Source organism: Camelus ferus, chromosome X (genome assembly GCF_009834535.1).
Source record: "Camelus ferus isolate YT-003-E chromosome X, BCGSAC_Cfer_1.0, whole genome shotgun sequence".
Lineage (NCBI taxonomy): Eukaryota > Metazoa > Chordata > Mammalia > Artiodactyla > Camelidae > Camelus > Camelus ferus.
The window spans coordinates 82363699-82388277 of record NC_045732.1 but is presented as its reverse complement, the minus strand read 5'-3'; the positions used below and the strand labels follow the sequence as shown (position 1 = coordinate 82388277).

Genomic DNA, 24579 nt, shown 5'->3' with positions numbered 1-24579 from the left:
CGTCTTTTCCAGCTTCTACTAAGTGCCTTCGGGAGAGAAACACCTTTGGTCAACCCCGTTAGGGGTTCTGAGGCTTTCTCAGACCTTCTTCTTAGATCTGTTCCATGCTTCTTGCTCCCTCTTGTGGCATAATCTTAAGCCTTATGCCTTCTCTTAAACCTGCAATGCACCAAGCTCGATATTGACAGCCTCCTTTTTGTTTTCCCAAAGGTGGCGCTAAAGCTCAAGTTTGCCATCTCTTCTTGGCTTACAGATTTGGGCCAGCTTTCTGTGCATGCTCACTAGCCATCTGCCAAAGCTCTCCCCTGCTGCCTCAACTGGGAATGAACAGAGGGAGCCGGCCACAAGGCGGGGTATTTGTGGGCTAGGCGCTCTGAGCTCTGGGGGTACCTATGGGCCTACTGGGGGATCTGTGGATGTGCTGTTCCCAGCAGCTATGAGCTTCCTGGTGGAGTCTGTGATGTAGTTAGTAGGATCTGCATCCCTTTAATGCCCTCCAAGAGTCCTATTTGCCACTCTCCCAGCCTCTTCCTGCTCCCCAGTCATGCATCTTATGATTTGGACTCTGGATGTGGTAACAGAGTAATCAGCCTCTTTGTCAGCTTCCCGCACAGCTGGGGAAGCCAGGTGCTCACTCACATGCTCTCACTTTCCCCTTTGAGAGGAATCATGGGCCAAGAATGTTCTGGCTCTAAATTGTGCTGTTTTGGGGAAGGGGTGATGCGGATTAAATCAAGCTGTTCCTCTTACCCTCTCCAATGTGTCCAAATTCTTTCTTTCCTTTTTTTGGCTCTGGTGGTGTGCTGGAACTTTTCCTCTGTAAACCTGGACTTCCAAACGGTTCTCCCATCTGTGGGTGATTGTCTAGGACAGTATTTTCCAGGCGTTTTTGAACTGTAGCTGAGAGGGGCTGGAGCTGGTTTACAAGACACTGCCAGGTCCATATTACCTAATTACCTAATGCACAGGTGGGTGAGACTCCTCTAGGGTCCCTTGGTGTCTGTTGCTAAATCCTTTGGTTCCCAGAAAAACACTTGTCTCTGGATGGATCCCAAATTATTTTTGTTGTTGAGGGGAACAAAACCCAGGAATGTTTAATTCTACTATGATGCTGACATCACTCATTGCCTCTATTTTTTTATGATGCTTTTTGCATATGAAAATGTTAATTTCATGTAGATGAATTTATCAGTAATATTACCTATTCATGTGTTTTTTGTATCTTCTTTAAGAAATCATTCCCCACCTCAGTCATTTAATAGTCTTGCACATTGTTGTTTAATAATTTTGAAGACATGTTTGTATCATTTAAATCTCTAACCCATTTATACTTAATTTTTGTAAAAGGTGAGAAGATCTAATTTTATTGTTCAGATGGATAACCAATTGCTCAACACCATTTATTGAGTGGCCTATCTTTTCTCCGCTGACTTGCTATAACCTTGCTTTTCTGTATCATTTACATATATTTACATGTCTTTTTCCCCTGGGTTTTAATAATATATCTTGATATCTTTTAGGATGTATGTCCCCACTTCATTGCTCTCTTGTCTTCATTGTCATCATTGATATAGTTTCCATCCCCTCCGTCCCCTCCCCTCTTTTTCTGTTCTCTGAAAAAGATCATATAAATTTGGACTTTCTTCTTTGCCTATTCAAGTAGATGTCATTACTAAAACTGTCTGGCCTGTTTGGGTTTTATTTGCTTGGTTTTATGTTTTTTTTCCCTTTTCTTGGTATTACTCTCTATGAAATGGAACATTTTCATTAGTCCTTATCCTTCCAAACTTCTATCAAGCTTTCAATGACTGCTTTTGGACTTAGAACACTAGAAGCTTATAGCTCCAGACTGCTCGGTACTTCATGATTCTATTCTGTTTCTGATTCTCAGCAATATCTATCATATTTTTGAGACTAGACATGTCTATTTTGTTTTGTTTTAATCTGTCATTGCTGTATGATTGGAATATATGTATGGCTGCATAAACTCACTAAGCCATATTGACCAAAAGTTTTATATATAGTTCTTTTCTTTTCAAAAAACATCATCATTCTATAATATTAGTTAAAGATAGGGAAACCATGGCCAATCATTAGGATTCCCTTCTGTTAATTATTATTTTACCTCTGGAGTAGGCATCTTTTACACTAAGCCATGGACGTAAATGCATTTAATAAATTATGAATGCCTTTGGTACATATGGAGAGAGAATCAAGTACTTAAAAAAGGAGTAGGGAAGATATTCAGTAATAATTAATAGGGTGACATGGAGAGTAATATGAGGAAGACGTAGTTATTTGCCATCCTGTTGTGATTTTCACACTGTGTATATTAAATGACATCCTAAGAGAACAAGTTGATCACTCCCAAGTAGGGTTTCTTCATAAAAGAAAGCTTTCCAGAGTGATAGCAACAAGTCAGATGAGAGGAAAATAAAGTAAACCCACTACAGCAGCCAAGATTTGTAACCATACAAGACATAAGAATTCTACCTCCAGAAATCCATTCTAAGTAAACAGAGATGTAGCAAAAATAAGTTTGTAAAAAGATATTCATCACAGTGTCGGGTATAAAAAATTAGAGACCTAAATGACTCAAAAGAGGAGATGGGTAAAACATGTCATGATGCACCAGTGAGTATTTCTGAGTTCTAAGAAAAGATACTTATACTAAGAGAACCTATTAGAATATTGTATATAAAGGGCAATTACAATAATTACAATAACCGCAAACACAACAGACGTTTACTGAGCACTTACTTTGTGCCAGGGACTGTGCCAAGTGCTTTACATTTATTCATTTAAATCTCACAACTCCTCTTTGAGACGGTGAAAATTACCTTTCCCCATTTAAAAAATGAGAAATATGAGGCTTATTGAAGTTACATGATATGATTGGTATTACACAGACAATAATAGTAGAGCCATGATTCAGGAACACACGCGTGTGTGCCGTGTGCATGTGTGTGCATGTACTATGTGGGAATGATAACTGGAATGAATGCCCCAAAATACTAAAAGGTCATTATATTTACCTGGATTATTTTCTTTTTTTCATATAGACATACACATGTGACGGTGGGGGTATGTGTGTACATGTACTATATATAAATTTCTATGTATATTTTCCAAACTATCCACAGTGAGCATGGATGTCCTTTATAATCAGAAATGTAAATTATTATAGATACTCCATGACCTTCACTCATTTGTTTCTTTGTTTTCACCTTTTTGTGTGGTCCAAAATATAGGAAGGACTCTTTATTGGAATCTCATTGTCTTATGATGACAGGGAGGTCAATGAAATAGTCATGGCTGAATTTACCATGGATGTTATTAAATCTACTCTTTTTTATGGAAGTGTGTGTGTGTGTGTGTGTGTGTGTGTGTGTGTGTAAAAGTGAGCTAATGAATTTTAATTGAGCATTCCTCATTCTTTTTTTCAAAGTAGGAATTATTATTTTACTGAAAAGGAAATTAATGCACAGAGAGGTTAAGACATTTACCATGGGTCACCCAGTGTGTAAGCATAAAGCTGTGATTTCAGGTCAGATCTTTTTTTTTTAATTGAAGTATAGCCACTTACAATGTGTCAATTTCTGGTGTGCAGCATGTCTCAGTCATACATATGCTTACATATATTTGTTTCCATAGTCTTTTTCATTATAGGTTACTACAAGATATGAATATAGTTCTGTGAGCATTCCACGTTCTAAATGCCATCTCTGAGAATATAGCACTACATTATGCTACACAAAAGCAACTTTTGAGCTAGAGAGATGAGACAGTAAGTGGCATTATAAATGTGAAGATGAATTTGATAGACTAGGATTTGAATGAAACGTATTACGGTATGAAGTGAAGTGGAAACTAGTAACAGCACAGTAAGACTTAATAAGAGTGCCAAGAGCTTTGTGATAGTTTATGCATACATGGTATTATTAAGGAGCGGACTGGGGTTAACTGTATTCTCCTGGTACACTCATACAATTACAGGGAATCATGCATCCTCACTCACTCTGTATCCCATTCATCCCATGAATATTCTTTTATAATATTACTGCTAAGCCCCCCAAAAACCCTATAGAATGAAGAGGTCTATGTTTTTCTCTTCTCTTTAGTGTACAATGGTCTGCAAATACTGAAGTCTATTTTGCTGTGTTTAGAAGCATTTTCAGCACACTATAAAAGAGGGGTCTTCAGATGTTTGGATGAGATTACAGTGCTTCAGGGAAGAGAGTTAAGTCTTCAAAGAGGGGTTAGTCCTCTTGGGAAAATTTCCCTCATGACAGTCAATCTATTATTTGTCAGAGTACCCTACTAAGACCAAGATTTCTTAGTTCCTCATCTGGTGTTCTACAGAACTTGCCAGGTGTCCAAGGTATATACCCCAACACTTTAATGCCTGCTAGGGCTTACTTACATATTTCTATGTGCTTTCTCATCTCTTCAGATTTTTCAGCTGTTCTGAACTGCATATTTCTTGCCAGGACTCAATTAAAACCTGCCGCTACCCAGATTAACAGCCATGTAGTTGTTTGACCATCAGTCTGCCCATCAAACTCACTATGTTGACAAAAGAATAAAGGGAAGTGTTAGCTACACATGAAACTTTAGGGTGGTGGGTCTCAATTTGAGGGGAGAGGAGCCTAAGTTTCTGTTGAGAATCTGATGAAAGCAGCAGACCCTTCCCCATCAAATGTTTTTGAATACATATATACTGTGAGTCACATAAAAATTTAACGTTTTATAAATCTCATGAAACCCATGTATGGACTCCTTAAAAATATGCAGATTCCAGGTCTAAAATGTTTGCTAATGCCGAGTTCAAGGCCATTTCCTTCAGTTTATCCCACAGGAGAATCACATCTGCTATCATGGAATTCACTGCGATAAACTGGACCACGGGGATCGAGGGTTGGGTTTTCAGCATACATGAACCTAGGGTAGCAATTTCCTGATACAAAAGACTAGGAGGAAGCCTGGTAAGCAGATGACTCTAGGGCCACAGGATGTGTCCTCCAGTTTAGTGAAGTCATCTTGCTTGTTCAGTGGGTTTATCCCAGCTCCCCAGGGCCTAGAGTTGCATGGCCAAATCCCTAAGGGCATCCTATGTTGCTAAGTCTGTGTATATGGGATGGCAGTAAGTGGGAATATGAAATGTGCCCCCTCCATCCTTTTTATCATAGGCAAAATTAACACCAGCCAACTGGGAAGAAGAAATTATGATGACAGCAAACTAAGCTTTGAAATCTACTGGAAGATTCTTTCCTTTATAGCTTCTGAAGATACAGTTGTGGCAGAGCCAGTTTGTGCATCTGAATGAAGACATGGATCTCGGCTGACACATGTTGGCTACAATGGACTGAAAAATGCCCCAGTACTAATTGGATATGGACTCTGATTTTTCACTAAACGATGTCATTTTGGAGCAGCACAGCTCAATGAAAGGAATATAGGCTTTGGAGCCAGACACAGCTGGGGCTAAATTGTAACTCAGACACTTCCTGCAATCTCTTCATTACTCTTCAACTATGAGCCTGTTTTTTTTTAATCTATGAAAGCGGTATAAATAATACCTACCTTAGTGTCACTATGAGAATACAAAATAGTTTAAAATCCTAATCTTTACTCTTAGTAAATAGTAGCTGTATCTGACTATCGCCTTGGGGCCAGTGCTCGTGTATGCCAGTATGACCCATTCTAGGTAATTAGTCAAACCATTGCACAAACTGGTAGATCTTAATACCAGGATAAGAAGCCCATACTTTATACCATAGATAATAGGGAGTCCGTGAAGATTTCTATTTTTTTATGCGTACAGAAGCAAAATAAGTTAATGGAAAATGATTAGAAATTACTTCTTCAGTACTGCAAATTTAGATTGATTTAATTAAATTCTGTAGGCCTCAAAAACATAGTCATGTTTCAAATGAATGACTTAGCATTTCAGTGACATTGCACTGTCTTGTAGTTAGTGTTTTCATTGTTAGAAAGGCATGCTGTGCACAATTAGTTTATACCTAAGTGTTGACTTTTGTTCAGAAATGGTCAGTATCACTCATGAAAATCTGAGCTGCGCTATTTGAAGAAAAGTCAGGCTCCAAAAGATGTGAGGTTTTATGTAAACTATATTTATTTCTACAATAGGGGTTTTAATTGCTGGACGCCTTCTTAGATGGCCCAGGTGGGGAAACTGAGGCCCAGGCAAAGGAGGAAAGTTGTATAGCAAGAGAGTATCAGATCAGAACACAGAAATTTTCTTTCTAATGCTAAGAAATGTGAGTGAAACCTCTGCGGGGGGAAGTTTGTTCATTCAACAAGTATGTGAGTTCCTACTTTTGTGTGTAGTGGGGGGAAGGTCATTTATTCAATAAACATGTGGGTCTCTACTATGTACCAGGCACTACACTAAGAGAATGAGTCAAATAAACCCCAACCCTCATGGAGTTTACAGATTAGAAGAATGAGTCAGACAGTTCAAAACAAAACAAAACAAAAAAACTCCCGAATAATTTATTTGATTTAATTGTAATTCTATAACTCTGATGCAGGAGATACACAGGGCTAAGAGAGAATATGAAAGGGGAAGCTTATCAATGTGTTGCCTTACTTGACTTTATATTTTCATTATATGATTTCTTTCTTACTACACAGATGGGAAAACTATCTTCAGATTTCAGTTAGTGTTTCATTGGTTTGAATCTATTAGCTACACCAGAGTGATATGAGCAGGTATAACCACTAGGGGTCGCCTTGGGCCAGGGCAGCAGCAAGAACACCTCGTAACCTACGTCTGTGGCTGTAGTCAGCATGAACACAAAACCGTGTTTGGGATTTGAGTTGGGCCTGGAAGAGTGGTTACGATTTTGGATATACAGAGGTGGATGTGAGAATAACCTCAGTGATTTATTCCAATGTTAGCAAAAGCAGCGAGGGGACGAGTATGCAGGAGGTTAATGGGGAAAAACAGCTAAATCAGTGGGGCTGGAACATTGAGTGTGTGAAGGACATAAGTTGAATATAAGATTGGAAAGGAGGTTTGGGATGAAATTTTTGAGAGTCTTAAGTACCTGGCTAAGGAGTTTTAATTTTATCAAGCTAGCAATTGGGAGTCTTTGAAGATTTTTAAGAAGGAAATATAAACAGAATTAGCATGGTTTAGGAAGCTTTTTAAAATATCCTAGGGAGACACAAGGAAGGAATTGTCACCACTGGCTTATCACAGCAATAGAGAGTGCAGAAAGAGGAGCAGGCCTGAGACAGAGCTGAATTAAAGTGTGAACATGCTCTGGACATCCTGGTTTGATGGACCTGGGAGTCAGCCATACAGAACATAGAACAGGCAGTTGAAAATGAAGAACTGGATCGAAAATGAGGGCTACCAAAAAAAAAAAAATCAAGGAAAATCAGCTTAGAAGCAATGGTTAAAGCCCCAGGACAGGGCGCAAGAACAGAAGTAGAGAGAACCTAGAAAGGGCATTTAGAAAGTTACCAGCATTGGGGGTACAGGATGTGGATGAAGCATTAGAGAAGGAGACAGAGAAAAAGTGGCCAAAGTGGTTCTAATTCTGCTGAAAACAGTCGATGTTGGAACAAGACTGGCAAAAACATTTTTTGTATACTCTGTAAGAGCTAAAAAATGATAAATAAAAGTTAACGAGAATAAGCTTTGCTCCCACACCTTTGAGAGATATAGATAGAGCTTAGCTAGCTAGATTTACTAACCACTGAATGGGCAGTAGAGGAAAGGACTTAAAAGATGGGGGAGCTGAGTCAGATGGACTGAGGGTGGACTCTTGCTCTGTTGTGTGACCTTCCATACTTTACTTTCCTCTCCAAGCATCACCTTCCTCTTCAGCAAAATATAGGTACTAATGATACCTCTTCATGGAGTTTTTGTGAAAACACACGTGGTAACGCATATAGGAAGTATTTAATGTAGTTCCTAGCACATAATAATATTTACTAAGTGCTTACAGTGTGCTACTTATGATGTTGGGTATAAAGGGAATGCCCCTCTGTCTCTCGATAGCCTCTGAATAAAACCTCAAATGCAACATGATCTTAGAATATGGTTTCATAAAAAAAATGCTGGCTTTCCTTATAAACTGATGTATTTTCTACATCATCTGAGTGGACTGAATCACTTTCTGCTTTGTGATAATGAGAGCTATTCAAGTGTTTGTTATTGTTGTTCATAGGTTTGTCTCCTTTTCATTTGGTTTTCTTAAATATCAGGACCAATTTTGAAACTCAAACCCAACAAATAAGTTAACCCTTACAGGTTTCATACTTGCTGCTGCTGCTTCATTTCTATGCTTCTGAGTTTATATTTTAAAATCGCTATTACTGTTTTAAATGATCATTTATTATGTACCGATTTTTTTCTGGTACAGTATTACTCTACATGTATTCTCAAAATACCTTTGAAAGGTAAAAATTATAAAGGTAAAAATTATAAACCCTACTTAGCATATAAGAAAACTACAGGTCAGGGTGGTGAGGTAACTTCCAAAGTCACAGTTAATAAGTACAAGAGTAGAAATTTGAAACTACACCTCTCAAACCCTAAGCCTTCGCTATTTCTCTTATGCTCATTATGAGTCAAAGGAATAAAGGAATAATGAAAGCAAAAACAACGTGATTTAAAAGCAGTACATTTGAAAAAAGATTGGGCTTTAAATGGCTTGACACATAAAACACATGAACTCAATGATATGGCTGCTACGAAAACTGGCAATATGGGCCCCACCTGCTTCTTTACAGTCTGACTACGTTTAGTTCTAGGCATTGCATTCTGGGAGGGGAACAGTCAAGCTAGACTGTGTTCAAAGAGGCTAACCAGATGGTAAAGAGACCTAAAACCATATTATGTGAGGATTGCCAGCATCGACTCGAAAAGCTTTACATGAAGAAAAGACCTGGTGCAGGTGCCTTTTTGCTATTGTACTTGGGAACCGTGGACGGATCAGACTTGCTTTGCGTGGTGCACAAGGACAGCAGCGGGACCTGTGGCGGAAGCTACAGGGCGGGAGATCTGGCTCGGTGTAAAGATGGAATTTTCTAGTATTAAAGACTTTTCATTTAATAGAATGCCATCTCTCAAGGTACAATGCAGTTTGGAGCAATTTAGGCTTTTAAGCAAAGGCTGGGGAGTCACTTGGCAGGGATATCGCAGAGGTGTTTCAGGCAGTGAGTATGGGGTAGACAGGCAGTGTCTGAGTCCTCTCCAACTGTGAGTTTGTCATTGTACAAAATGGAGAGACGTGTATTGATCCATCCATATGTTCTCTGTCAGATGTTTCTGCATCATAAATGTAAGCTGGGATATGCAAAACAGTACAACTCCAACATCTCAGTTGTATAAAGCAACACAGCTTTGTTTCGTCTGCATACGAGAGTTCTCTTGGGGGTCAGCAGGGAAGCTTTGCTCTACCTGGTCGCTCAGTGCAAAGACTTCTGATGTTGACTACTCAGTTAGGCCAAACTTCACAAGTTGAGGGTACAGTCCCCCACAAGACTGCCCTCACTTCAGATACCAGCCACAAGCTTGGGGGTTCTAGGGCCACCCGCACTTCTGACCAACAGGTAAAATTTTGGGGGTTCCCACTGCCCCCTCAATAATTTCAATAATTTACTAGAACAATTCACAGAATTCAGGAAAGTGCTACACGTAATATTACAGTTTTATTACAGCAAAATGTATACAAAGCAGAACCAGTCAAAAGAAGAGACACAGAACAAGGTCTGGCTGTGTCCTGAACGGGAAGCTTCTGCAGCCTTCTCCTGGTGGAGTTAAGACTGATCACCCTCCCAGCACCAAGTATTGTTAACCAGGGGAGCTCGCCCAAGCTTTATTGTCAAGACTTTTATTGGGGATTTTTATTGGGGTTTCACTATGTAGGTATGATTGATTGAATCACTGAGCATGAAATTTAATTCATCCTCCCCTCCCAAGAGGCTGGACTGATATCAAACCTTTAATCACATGGGTCTTTCTGGCTTGGCCACCCCCATCAAGAGCTACTTCCTTAGTTAAAACTATCTAGGGACTCAACATAAGTCACCTATTAGCATAAACTATCAAGTATGGTATGTGGGGCCCATCATGAATAACAAAGCCACTAAAAAAAGACCAAGGCTTTAGCGGCTACCTCCCAGGAACCAGAAACAAAGGCCAGCCCAGTTCTTAATTATACAACAGTCAGGAGCCCAGGCTGATGAAGCAGGCACCATCTTGAACTTTGCTGCTTGCTCTCTCTGGGAGAGAGAGAAACAGAGAAAGAGAGAAGGGAGAAGGAGAGAGGGGGAGAGAGAAGGAGAGGGAGATCTGGATGGTCTCTGGTGCTTAAAAGCCCTGGCCCAGAAGTGGCATGTTACTTGTGCTCACAAGTCATTGATCCAAACTAGCCACATGATTTCACCCAACCACAAGGGGGTCAGAAAGTACAATCCTCCCATGGGACTAGAAAGAGAAAGTTAAAAAACAAATTATCTGAATGGCCCTGAAAATTTTAACAATATTTTCATTCACATACTAATTTTCTTACATGAATGTAGTCTTTAAACCTAGCTAAAATATCATTATAATGAATTATCTTATTTGGAAACTCATGATTTGTTTCTATAGATTTAACTGTTTTTTTTAATGATATAAAATGATTTCCATATAAAGCATCTGTTTTCACATTTTACTTCCATTAACCAAATTAACTTTAAAGTGTGTGTTGAAAATAGAAATGATATGTAGCAGAGATATTTTAAATAGTTTTCTTTGTGAAGTTATTTCAACAAAAATAATTTTAAAGGGTAAAGCATAACCATTTTATTATATTAAATAAAAAACTTGGGTTTGAAAAGCAAATATTTCCCATTTATTTGCTAAGTAATCTAAGCTGTTATCTAGCTTTATTTTGATATCACAAATATTAAGGGGAATGAAGCAATCAAACTATTAGTCATAATATCATGCAAACACATAGATAAGTAGCTCTTAATATGACTTCAGAAGGTAATGGATTTTTCCTTTGCCAAACAGAATTTATAAATAGATTAAATGAAGTAGGAATCTCAAAAGCAGTATTCAAGATCATTCATCTGACATTCAGATGCTCAGTAGATATAACCACTTCTGCATGATGTCAAGGATATCACATCTGTGGGAAAGAATGAAAAGAACTGAGAAGGGAAAAGATGATTATTTTAGAGAACAGACTTGCTTTTGTTTAGAGGAGACTTAGAATAGTTGAATCTGCTCCCTTTCCCCATGCCCCAGGCCTATGTGAATAATTGGTGGGTATTTTACTTCACATCAATCATCACCTAATAAGATGGCACTTCTAAAATCTTCCTGAAATTGCATCATGCTTCCGCATCTACTCTTCTGCTAGGAATTCAAAGAAGGAATGCCTAACTAATCAGGCAACATGGGAATTTGTAGTTAATTTTGAAAAGATTCTCACAGTATTAGAACTTCGATGGGAAGTTCAGTTATAAAGAAAGAAGACAGCCTCAAAATTAGCTGGGCTCTTCCATGTCGAAAAAGTTAAAAATAACTTAACAAGAACAGTCTTTAAACAGCAGTGATGAAAAGAATGATGATTTCTATACACTGAGGGTCTAATGTGTGAGTTATATTCACTATCTCTCATGATCATAATAATAGGCAAAATAAATGTTAGGATCGTTAATTTTAAGATAAGGAAATGAAGACTCCAAATAGTAAAATCACTTGATCAAAACTGGATCTAACAGTAGACCACAGTCACCAGGTTTATGCCAAGGACTGTTCTTTCTTTCCAACCATTGGCTTGCTGGAGCTGACCTGTATTGTTATGCAAGGGCCAAGTTTTAAATTTTCAGGGATTTTTCAAGCCATTATTAAAAACTAAATTATATAAACCTACAATCAAATAAATTGCATTTTAAAAGGTAATACTCAAAACTCATCATTTTCTAGTTATTTTTCTACATTTTACTATTATCTGGGTTACTGACGTTATGACATTTATTGTATCTGTATGGTAGAAATAACACACAGTGGTGCACTGCTGTGTCTCTTTTTCTAGTGCCCCATTCAGTGGCATCATTTCGGTAGCTTGAAAACAGTCACAGTGTGATATTTACACCATGGAAATCAGCAAATGCTATAAACCAGAGCTTGGATTATTGTTCTGGTTCTTTTCTAGATTTAATAAAGTGATAGAGAAAGTGTTAATAGTGCAGATTAAACTTAAAAGTGTTCTACGCCTATAGCTATTATGTTGTGAATAGCAGAAATAAATGAGGAAACATGTATTCTTGCAATATTTAAAAACTATCATCCAATTTAGCAAAAATTCACTTACGTCCTTAACAGAATGAGTAAAGTTTCACCATTCACCTTTGATGTTACTCTTTCATCTTACTTCTTAACATAAATGAAAATATCACCCAACATTTATTTCAGAGCTATATTAATTCATCAATTGTGACCAGAATATAGGAGTTTGGCAAAAATCAACAAAAGCATTCTGTGAGAATAACTTGACTATATAGAATTGACAATAAAGTATAGTAAAGAGAATGGTATATTTTATTAGTATTTGTAAGTCACATGCTGCACAATCATTAAAATATATTAGAAATATATGTATGTATGTATAGCCCCCACTTTTTTTTTTTGGAGACCTGGTTAAACATTTGCCAGAACACCAGAGCTTTCAATGTCATGATATTGTCAAAACTTAATGAAACTGCTTTTGCTAAAGTCACCAATTCCTAGTTGCTAAATTCAATTCCTTTCTATTTGATTTCTTTGTAGCATTTGGCACTTATCTTCCAGAACCAACTCTTCTTGGCTTTTATCACAGTTCACTCTAAGTCCCTTATTTTGATCTCTCTTCTATTTCCTACATCCTCAATATCAGTGTTCCAAAGAGTTCTAGCCTAAGGTCTCTGCTCTTATAATATTCACTCTTTAGACAATCTCAACTACTAACAATCTCAACTACTAACAAGGCTTAACAACTTACAGTTTGATAACTTGCAAATCTGTATTTCTGACCTAGATATCTTTCTTAGCATTATATGGGCAAATGTACAGATACCCCTAAGTGGATATCTTTTAGCAGCTGCCATAGACTGTTAGTATCTCCAAAACTTCGTGCTGAAACCTCATCCCCAATGTGATGGTATTAGGGGGCAGGGCCTTTGGGAGATGATTAGGTCATGAGGGCAGAGCCCTCATGAATGGGATTAGTGCCCTTACAAAAGAGACCCCAGAGAGCTCCCTCACCCCTCCTGCTGTTGAGGACACAGCCACAAGATGATCATCTGTGAACCAGGAAGTTGGCCCTCACCAGACACCAAATCTTTTGGCACCTTGATCTTGATTTCCCAGCCTCTAGAACTGTGAGAAAGAAACTTTTGTTGTTTATAAGCCACCCAGTCTATGATATTTTTGTTACAGCAGCCGGAACAGACAGAAATTCTGCACTAAATATGGCCAAAACCTAATATGTTTTTCCTTGCAAATGTGCTCCTTCTTTGTTATTTTCTAATCTGATTAATGGCATATGCAGCCATCCAAGAAACATGTGAGTCATCCTCCAGTGTCAATCAATTATGAAGTCCCTTTATCTGGTACATCTCTCCTTTTCTTTCTAAACCTTAAACTAATGTTTTAATTAGGCTCTAAAATCTGTTGTCTGGACTAGTGTAATGAGTTTCTAACTCTTTGCCTCACACGTACTTTTGAGCACCTATAATCAGTTCAACAAACTGCTGCCAGAGTTGTATTTCCAAAATGCAAATGTAACCATGTTATTCTCTTACATGAGATCCAATGTTCTATAGCTGTTTTTCAGTATTTTTTCTTATAGACAGAGATACCTTGTTTATCAAGACCCAGTGTATGCACATATTCAGGTGTGCACAAGAACCCACCCACCCACCCACGCACACACACACACACACACACACATACACACCTGAAACAAAAATGTAATGAAACAACAGTTAACTTTCTTGTATGTTTGCATCCTGCTATTTGATACTTATTATTTAATTTTTTAAATGCTGGCTGCCTACAAGCCACTGCATTTATTTTGTGACCTACTAATGGGATGTGAACCATCAGTTTGTAAAATAGTGAAGTAGAAGAAAAAAAATCTGGATCCAAGAAGCATAACACACAAAGCCTTTCAAGATCAAAAATAAAACTAGAAAATGTTTTTAAATGAATGGTTATAAAATACAACCTATCAGAGTTTGTTAAATGATTCTGTAAATCTAAAGCTATTCTAAAATAAAGTTCATCAAAATTTTGTTGGATATAGCTAACACACTACTTAGAAATTTAAAGATGAGGCTTAACTAAAAACGGATGTGAGGAAACTTTGGAATGATGTTAATATTCTATACCTTGAAAGTTTAGGCTACACAGATGCATGTATTTGTTAAAATTCAACCAATAGTACTAATATTTGTGCATTTTATTATATGTAAAATTTACCACTAAAGAAAAAAAGGAACTGTAAGAGCATTTTCAGCTATAATTGAAGATATGCATGCTGAGGTCTTTAGGAAACATTATATGAATATATGCAACTTATTTTGATATGTGTAAAACTTTAAGATGTATTCATGAATAGATAGACATGTGAGAAAGCAAGTATAATAAAAGGTTAATGGTAGACTAGTAGGTGGGTCTATGGGTTTTCACATTCACACTCTTGAAACTTTTTAGTATGTTTGAAATGGTTCTTAGTAAAATGTTTAAAAAATTGTGCTGTGTGAAGGATTACAGACACAAAGAGTACAGACTGTAAGATTCCATGTATGTGACATTCAAGAACAGTTAACAGTAACCTATGGGGAGGAAAGAGAGAACAGTGACTGACAACAGGGATGGGAATTGACTAGAAGGGGTAAAAGGAAAGATTCTGGGGTAACAGAAATGCTCTATGTGGTGGTAGCTATACGGGCATACATATTTATTAAAATTCATCACATCTACACTTAAGATAGATGTGTTTCTATATAAATTTTGACTGAATAAAAAATAAAAAAGACATAGGTTGTGATACTGATATCAGACATTGAATTCAGAGACAAAAGTACTAAACAACACAATGAAGGGTACTTCATAATGAGAAAGTGAACAATTAACCACGTTGATTTTAGGTTATGAATTTTATGTACCAAATACTATAGCATCAAAACTTACAGTGCAATAAAGAGTCTGACTCCATTACTGCTGTTCAACTGCTGACAGCTTTCAAGCACCAGTACTCCTCCTTGCCCATCTGCTCTACATCTGGGCAAGGTGGTAAGGAAGTCTGGGTGCTACCTCCTTCGGTGCTGGTGGATAGTTCAAACCATGCAAGCCCTGGCCCACACCGGGAGAACCCTCACTCCAGCCCCATTCCCTAACCACGACGGCAACCTCAAGCCAATCTCCTTTCCCTGCCCTGTGAAGCCATTTGCATTCCTCCTTGGGAACCCCCCAGCTCTCCCTGGAAAGCCTTGTTATATAAATGATAAGTTATTTCAAACCCTTTTAGTGTATATGTGCTGTCATCAGTCTTGATATTTGTACCACATTTTGGGTGAGAGGGTCCATCCTATTTCTGTGGAGTGGCCACTTAAAACAGGGCATGCAACAAATAGAGGTCATAAAGGTATCCTTTCATTTGCCTCTTTTGCCCTTGAAATGCCATGCAAACAAACCAAAAAAAAAAAAAGTATTTATCTCTTGCTGCATGGCAAAACACCCCATTACTTAGAGGTGGAAAAATAAGGTATTATTTCCGACAGTTCTTAGTGTTGGCTGAGCTCAGGTGAATGGTTCTCACTAGGTTGCCATCAAACAGCATGGATGGAATCAACTGAAGGCTTCTTCACTTGCATGTCTAGTTCCTGGGCTGCGGGGACTAGAAAAGCTGGGAGCTGTCAGTCTCTCCACATGGTTTAGGGCTTGCTCACAGCATGTCATTCTGAGGTTAGTCACACGTCTTACTGGTGTTTGGCTTCTAAGAGGCAGGAGCTGGAAGCTGCCAGGTCCATGATGTACTATGCCTGGGACTGGCATAGCGCCACTTCTGCACAATTTTATTGGTCAAAACAGTAGCGGGCTTGCCCAGATTTAAGAGGGTGGAGAAACAGGCTTCTCCTTTTGATGGGAAGTCTCACTGCAGAAGAGCACAGAGGATGGGAGTTATTGTCGTGGCCATTTTTGGAAAATACTATCTTTCATAATAAGGGTAAGAGACTGAAATACATACTATAAAGTAGAGCTAGTTGATGTATGTTGTACTCTGTAATCTGAAAACTGAAACCCGACACTGTATTCCAATACACATAAAACATTCACGACACTGACCATAAATAAAAATCAATACATTCCAAATAGAAGCAGGGCAGACAACATTTTCTGATCATTATATCTGAATAACAATACTTATAGATTATGAAACTAAAAGTAATATTAATTATCCCCCTGAATATTTAAATGCAATAAAAACTTTAATACTCTACTAAACAACTTGAGTCACAGAGCAAATCACAACCAAAAGGCTGGAATCTCAGGAAAGAACAACAATGAAAATGTTATACATAAGAAACTGAGATACAGCTCAGTCAGAGCTCAGAGGTAAATTCATATAGAATATTAGTGAGGACAGACTGATGGCTGTAACAAATGATCTGCATCTATAATGGCTCAAACACAACACAAGTATATCTCTTACTCACGTAAAAGTACAGTATGGGTGAAGAGCTCATTGGGCTACCCTCTTCCACGTGGTCATCTGGAGTCTCTGGATAATGGGGGTTCTGCCATATTGAATTTCTGGCTTTCAAGGTTTCCCCCGGTGTCATCTCCATTCCACCCACCTAGAGAAGGGCAAAACAGCAAAGAGGAATGGCTAGTGACTTTTTAATGGTGCCAACTCATTTTGGCTCCCATTCCATTGGCTAAAACTCAGCCACCACATAACTGTGCCTCCAGGGAAGATGAGCTAAAGGAGCAGACTCTATGTTTGTGGAAGCAATCTTTCAGTTATCAAGTGTTTATTGAGTACCTAGTATTTACTGGGACCTGTGCTATGAATTTGGGGTTTAGTGATGAATATAAATGATACACACCATACTCTCATGAACCTTAGAGTCTAACGAGAAAGCAAGTAATTATAATAATGAGTTATAATACATTCATACAATGGAATGTTTTCATCCGTAGAATTAAATGAATTAGAGCAGTATCAGCACACATACATCTTAAAAACACTGTTTAGTGAAAAACAAGTTGCATAAGGTTACATTTTACATGTTAGTTGCACATATATATGTATTATTTAGGAATCTTACATATTAGTGAACTAATGAAGACATGTATATGAGAGATAAATTCAGGAGAGTGGTCAGCACTGGGAAAGTGGAAGGATGAGAGAAGGCAGGACTGTAATTTGAAGGAGTCTGGGTGAATTTAATTGATTTTGTAATGTTTCATTATTTTTAATTTTTATTTATTTTTGACAAATAAAAATTGCTTATATTTAAGGTATACAATATGATATTTTGATATATGTATACATTGTTAACTAATTAAAACAATCGAACTAACTTCTCCATCACCTCTCATAGTTAGCATTTTGTGTGTGTGTGTGTGTGTGTATGTTGAGAACACTTGAGATCTACTCTTTTAGCAGATTCCTGGTATATAATATATTATTATTATTATTATTATTATTATTATTATTATTATTATTAACTACAGTTACCATGCTGGAATTTAGGTTTCTGGAACTTACTCATCTTATAGCTGAAGGTTTGATCAGTAACTCCTCTTTTCCCCTACCCCGAGGCTCTAGCAACCAGCATTCTACTATGTTACTATGAGTTCAACTTTTTTTTCTTTTTTTGTAATGCTTTATTCTTTACCTTGGTCATGGGAACACAGGTGTTCATTATACTTTTCATATTTTTGTATGTCTGAATTTTCATAATGTGAAGAAAATTCTGAGTGCACTAAAACTATAATCCTATGCATATATTCAGTAGTAAATTCATGTATAAGTGCTTTTGTCATAATCACCAGTATTTATGGAAAACTTTTTTCAAAGAGTGTGGAGAAGACACAACATTCATTATTCACTGGTCCAAAAAGTGATTTTATTATGCTAGACAGGGTCGGAGAGTTTGATTGGATCAGTGGCTCTCATGAGCATCTTCTAGATAAGAAATTAGTTTTTTAATATGGTCAATCTGGCCATCTGTGCTTCTGCGTATTCAGATGATTTCTTGCTACAGTGTCCCTCAATCCCACTGACAAATTAGTAAGTTTTCCCATGGCTAGAGCAGGGTAGAAGTTTCTACTAACTTAGATGGCCATTGCTTTTTGGTGCTGGCCCCAGGGATTTAGGATTGACTGAGAGGCTTAGCGACTGGCCAGCAAGTCACTGCCAGATTTTTTCTTCCGGAATTATGGGTCAAGTAAGTTTTAGCTGAGTGCTTGACAATTCATTCTGGAGAATTCTATTTGATAGCAACTAATACCAAAAGCACCATTAGGTCCTATTGTTTGAATCCCTGAATGAGCAAATGGAAAAAACAAAGATCTGCTAATACTCTAGGGCTTCTGTTTTTCTCCTTGATAAAGCTTTTTATTTTGCTCCCTGCTTAATGGCCTTGGCCTCACAGTTTGAATAAGGAAACTACGAGGTTGGGGTATTGGGTTGGGAGACATCTCTGATCTTCCTTAGAACGTTACACCGTCTTCCATGCTGCTGCTGTCATACCCATAGCCACGTATTTGTATTTAGTAGAGGTAGTACAGGAGGCGCATTGGACAGGCCCTAAGTTTCTGGGTTCTCCAGTTCCTCCGGCTTCTCCCAGATAACCCCATTCAAACCAGTAAAGCAATATAGTGCATGTTTATCTAGTCAGCACTTTCAATTTAGTTTTAGAAATTGGCTACAGCAGAGAGTTTGACTGCTTCAGCTCAGCAAAGTTCATGATTACAGAAATTTCAGCGGTCTCAAGAACACTGGCTAAAGTCAGAAAGGGCTTCCTTAACAGAGCTTCCCCCGTCATTCATTGTAGACTTTCAGGTGAACAACCATGGATTTCTGCACTTATTATTTAACGTTTTAAAAAATCTTTCAGCACCCTGGCAGGAAATTGATGGCACACCCAAACTGAGGAATTTGAAAATAAATTAGTAAAGGGACTATTAATACAGGAATGTTCAGAAAAACCAATGATGGAAAGGTTGGTATCGCAGGACTAACAATAACAGACCTAAAAATACAGAGGGAGGGACCTGCTACTGAAACCAGACGTACCCGCTACTGGTAGACGTATGGGCAGGGCTGCCTGGCAGGAGCTGTGGGCCTCCACAGAATGACTCAACTATGGTGAAGCTACAGAGTTGGAAGTATGGGAATAAAACTCTGAGCTCAATTTTCTTCTTCTGCCCATTTAGTTCCTCTCATTGTCAGATCCCAAACAGACACCAAAGGTCAAGGCCAATCCCTGATGCAGTCCATATGACTCAGTCCACCATGGCACAGAGCCTGGTAGTGAAGGGTGGTTCTAAAGGGGCAAACTTAAGATATCCAGCATGCTTCCCTCTCTTGCAGTTTTTTTTAAGACTTTTTTTTTTTTACAGCAGTTTTAGGTTCACTGCAACATTGAGAGGAAGATAAAGACATTTCCCATATAACCCTTGCCCTCCCCACATGCACAGTCTCTCCTATTATTAGCATCTGCCACCAGAATGGGACATTTGTTACAAGTGATGAACCCACACTGACATATCACAATTACTCAAAGTCCATAGCTTACCTTAGGGTTCACTTTTCCTGTTGTATAGTCTGTGGATCTGGATAATGTATGATGATATTTATCCATATTTATAGTCTCATATAGAATATTATTGCTGCCCTACCTATTCATCCCTTCCCCAGATGCCAACCCTCGGCAATCACTGACCTTTTTAGTCTCCATAGTTTTGCCTTTTCCAGAATGTTACACTGTTGGAGTCACACAGTATGTAGCTTCTCAGACTGGCTTCTTTTACTTTGCAGTAAGCTAAGGTTCTTCCATGTCTTTTCATGGCTTAATAGCACATTTATTTTAGCACTGAATAATGCTTCTTGTTTCTTACTGAAGATCACGAGTGTAGCTTACATGCTCTGATACATGGCAGTTTCCTAGAACTCTCTTAAGCTTAAGCCACAGTAGTTACATATGCTGAATCTTATACGCTGCATTCACATGGTCAGTGGTACATAACCTACATTTCCTGTGATTATACATAGTTTCAGAAAATCTAAGAGAGTCTAAATCATGTCTCATTGTTCTAATCCCAAATTCCTCGGGAAGATATTCTTTTGGGCCTTAGAGTGGTTCACCAACAGATTAACTTTGGTAAGTCAGTTATTTCAGACTGGCGCATATACAACGCCACAAGGCAGAAACAAAGTTGCTTGCAGCCACCTCTAATCATGTGAATTAGAGGCTGGGGTAGACAGTTCTGTGGGATGAAAAGAAGACCCAATAGCTATTCAATTGTGGTCATCATATTTGTTCTTGTGATACAGTCTCTTCTAATACAAGCTTTCATTATAATATAGTGAAATGATCGCTAGACTCAGATTCATAAACCTTGTTTTGAATCACTACTTTGTGACTTAGAAGCCATGTGTTATTCAATAAGTCACTAAAATCTCTGAACCTGAATACCATTATCTCTAAAACTAGCTTCAATAATACATGCTCTAACCATCCATTGGGTTTTCATGACCAAAAGATTGTAAATAAATCATTATGAGTGAATAAAATGAGATAATGTATGTGAAAGCTCTTTCAGAACCTGTAAGTCAATGCAATTTTAAGTTGTTTGCAGTGTTTAAACAGCAATTTCTCCCGTCCCTTTTCTAACTTCTCAAGTTAGATGCATAGATCATTAATTTTCATTCTTTCCTCCTTTTAAATATAGAATTAAATGCTATACAATTTCACTTTAAATAAGACAGCTGAATCCCATGAGTCTTGAAATGGTTATTTTCATTATCGTTCAGTTCTAAATGTTTCCTAGTTTCCATTTTTATATAGTCTTTGTTTTGTGAGTTTTTTAGATATGGTCTTTTAAAATTCTAAATCTACATATTTAAAAAATTTATACTTTTCCTATTGGTTTCTAACACAATTCATTGTGGCCAGATAATGAGGTCTGTATTTTTTAAATATATCATGGTAGATTGTTACTTTGGTGGCTCCTAGTGAGCCACAGTTCCCTTTATTCAGTCCCTTCCATAGTATCTCTACCATACTTACTCTTGGCTTGGCTATATGATAAGCTATGGAAAATGGAACATTAGCAATCATGGTATAAGATGGAGCTTGATAAGCACTAGCAGTTAGAGTTTGTCCTCCTGGAACATTCCTTTTGGGAATCCAACTATCATGCTGTGAAAGGCCACTTGGAAAGACCATGTATTTTGGTTATCTGTTGTTGTGTAACAACCCCCCCCCCCCAAATTTAATGGTTTAAAAACAACAAATTCTTACTTCTCTTTATTCTATGAGTTGGCTAGGTGGCTCTTCTACTTAATGTGGTACTGTCAGCTGGGGCACTGGGGCAAAGTGTCCAAAGTGGCTTCATTCATTTAACTGTCAGATGTCTGAAAACATAGTTGGGCGTGTTGGCCAGGGGCCTTGCTTTCTTCCCAAATGGTTGCCTGGGCTCCCTCCCAGCTTGGCAGCTGGGTTCCAAGCAGTGTTTCAAAAGGATATAACATTACTTAACAGCAGAACCAATACTCCAAGGGGGAAAGGAGCAAAGAGGCAAATATCACAATGTATTTGATAAGCATAAACTTAAAAATGTATCTAGCATTCTAGATATGGATTCCACAAAAGCAGAAGTATGAGAACAGGCAGGCTAATAATATATAATTAGCCTAATAAAGCCTATTAAAAGAGATAAAGTATATAAGCCATATGAAACAAGAATGCAAGATGAAGAAAATATTAGGTAGCAAAAATATAATAATGGAAATAAACTATGCAATATATGAGATAAATAGCAGAATGGATGTAACTGAGGAAGAAATCAGGAAATTTGTAGATCAGATTAAGAAATCTCATAGAAAGAAGAAAAGAAAAAAGAAATCGGAACCCTAAGAAAAGCTAAGAAACTTGGAGGATAGAAGTAGGCAGCATATCAGGAAGTGAGGGGAAAAAAAAGAAAGATCTGAAGCAATAACAGATAAATTTCCCCCAAAGTAAAAGAAATAAAAGAAATCAGATGAAAGATCCCTTAGGGGGCCAACATGGAAGAATAAGGAAAAGCCAAACCTAGACATATTTACTGGGGAAAATATCAACAGAAGATAGAAAAGTAAATAAAATCTTTAAGGAAGAGAAGATCACATATAAAGAAGCAAAAATCAAATTGCCATTAGATTTTTCAACAGTAAAGCTGGACTTACGATAACAATGGAGTATACTTTTTGAAATACAGAAGGAAAATAACTTATTTATATCCAGCCAAACTGTCTTTCAAAAGTAAAATCATTATAAAAATAACTTTAGACTGAAACATTATGCTGTACACCAGAAATTGACACATTGTGAACTGACTATACTTCAATTGAAAAAAAAAATAACTTTAAGTATAGATGGCCGCCAGAATTTTGTCACACAAAGCCTCACACTGCAAACAGTTTTGAGTGAAGTGCTTAAATAAGAGACAATAAAGGGAAAGAAATAAAATTACGGTGATCATATATCTTGGCAAGATTCACTGATGTCTTTTAGAAATCTAAGACCAAGTTGAAAAGAAGAGAAAATATATTCATAGTAACTCAGAATTAAAGTTTTAGATATTTTCATGATGGAAGTTGGGAGTACGGGAGACCAATGTGTGATCATACTGAAGTTCTTGTCTTGTTAAAGGGGCAAGATAGGTAGCATTTTTAAAATAAGGTAACAAAAGACAAAGATGAAACAAAAATTATGGGACAAATGGAAATAATAAATTAGTATTATTATAAATAAGTCTATCAATAATTAGAATAAATGCAAATGGAATAAATTGGCCAATTAAAAGAAAAAGATTGACTAATTAGGAAAAATGCAAATATATTCAGTTTACTAGAATGACATTAAGTACATGCAAAGGTTGAAAGTAAAATGATGAAAAAAGACATGAGGCAACTATAAATTTGAGGAAAGCCAGTGTAGTTGTATTAATATGAGATAAAATAGACATTAACATACACATAAAGCATTATTAGGGATGGTAAAGTTTACTACATATGAAGATAAATGTTTACTTTCAAGAAGATCTAACAATATTAAATATGTATGCACCTATTAAAATAGTCTTAACATTTATGAAGAAATATTTGTAGAATGACAAAAATAAATTGATGGAAACATCTTCATTTTGAAGATTTCAACACAACTCTCAATGGATAGGTGAATCAGAAAAGTAAAAATTTAAATGAATATAAAATATATGAATGATACAATTAAGCTTCACCTAATGGATATTCAGGTGTTATATACTGGATGTTAGGATACTGTATAATGGAAAAGAGGATGTATGTGTGGATGTGTGTAGGTAGGTAGGTGGATGGATGAATATAGATGATAGATAACAGATGCAATCGGGCACGTTCAGGATAGTATGGCCGTAGACGATGATAGATAACAGATGACAGTCTTCCAACAACTGGAAAACCCACATTTTCTCAAACACACATGGAACGTAAAACATTGAACATTAACTAACTAGGCCATACCATAAAGAAAGCCTAAACAAATTTTAAAGATTGGGTGTTATACAAACCATGATCTCAGATCTCACTTCAATTACATTAGAAGTTAATAAGAAAAAAATATGATCACCCATATTTGGACAATAAAATATATACTACCAACTAAATCATGGGTTAACCAAGAACTTTTAAAAGGCCTTTCAAATATAAATCCCCACTTTGTATGAGTTCAAGGTCTGTAATCATATGACCTGAAGCACAAGCCCCATCCTTAACGAGACAAAAAATTCCCCCAAACAACTTGCTGCTGTGGATTTCGGTTCTCTCACTCTTCGTTTTATTCCCTGAGGATTTCCCTAATTCTATTGTGAGTTCAGATGTTCATTTAAAATGATATTGTTTTATTTTATCCAGCATTTCTTGGTGAGTTTTGATTTGGATTTCTGCTTAGCAGGAGGGTGTGTGGGATATCTAGTCTGCCATGTTGCTGGAAACAGAAGTCTGTATTCTCTTTTTTTTAAATAATTTTTTTGAAGAGTGATTTATTTATTTAGTTTTTTGGGGGGGGCGGGGAGGGAGGTAATTAGGTTTATTTATTTCTTTGTTTTTAGAGGAGATATGGTGGATTGAACCCAGGACCTCCTGCATGCTAAGCATACGCTCTACCACTGAGCTATACCCTTCCCGCTCTGTATTCTTTTTTATTCATTCACATAAATCCATCTACCTTATTTCCTTGAAACCCAAATTGGTAGATATAATACTTTCACTAAAGGTTTTTTAACAGATACAATCTAATTATAAA

General features: G+C 37.3%; 1 protein-coding gene across 1 annotated transcript in view; it reads right to left on the bottom strand.

Moving 5' to 3' along the window:
* Positions 1-15179: 15179 nt before the first annotated feature.
* LOC102511285 overlaps positions 15180-24579 on the bottom strand; it is an 82895-nt gene continuing 73495 nt past the window's right edge. Inside the window, exons 4-5 of the mRNA XM_032474713.1 lie at positions 16738-16878; positions 15180-16175 (exon numbers count right to left, since the gene is read on the bottom strand). Of these exons, the coding sequence (XP_032330604.1) occupies positions 16173-16175; positions 16738-16878 (144 nt within the window). The 3' untranslated portion in view covers positions 15180-16172. The remainder of the gene's footprint in view (positions 16176-16737; positions 16879-24579) is intronic.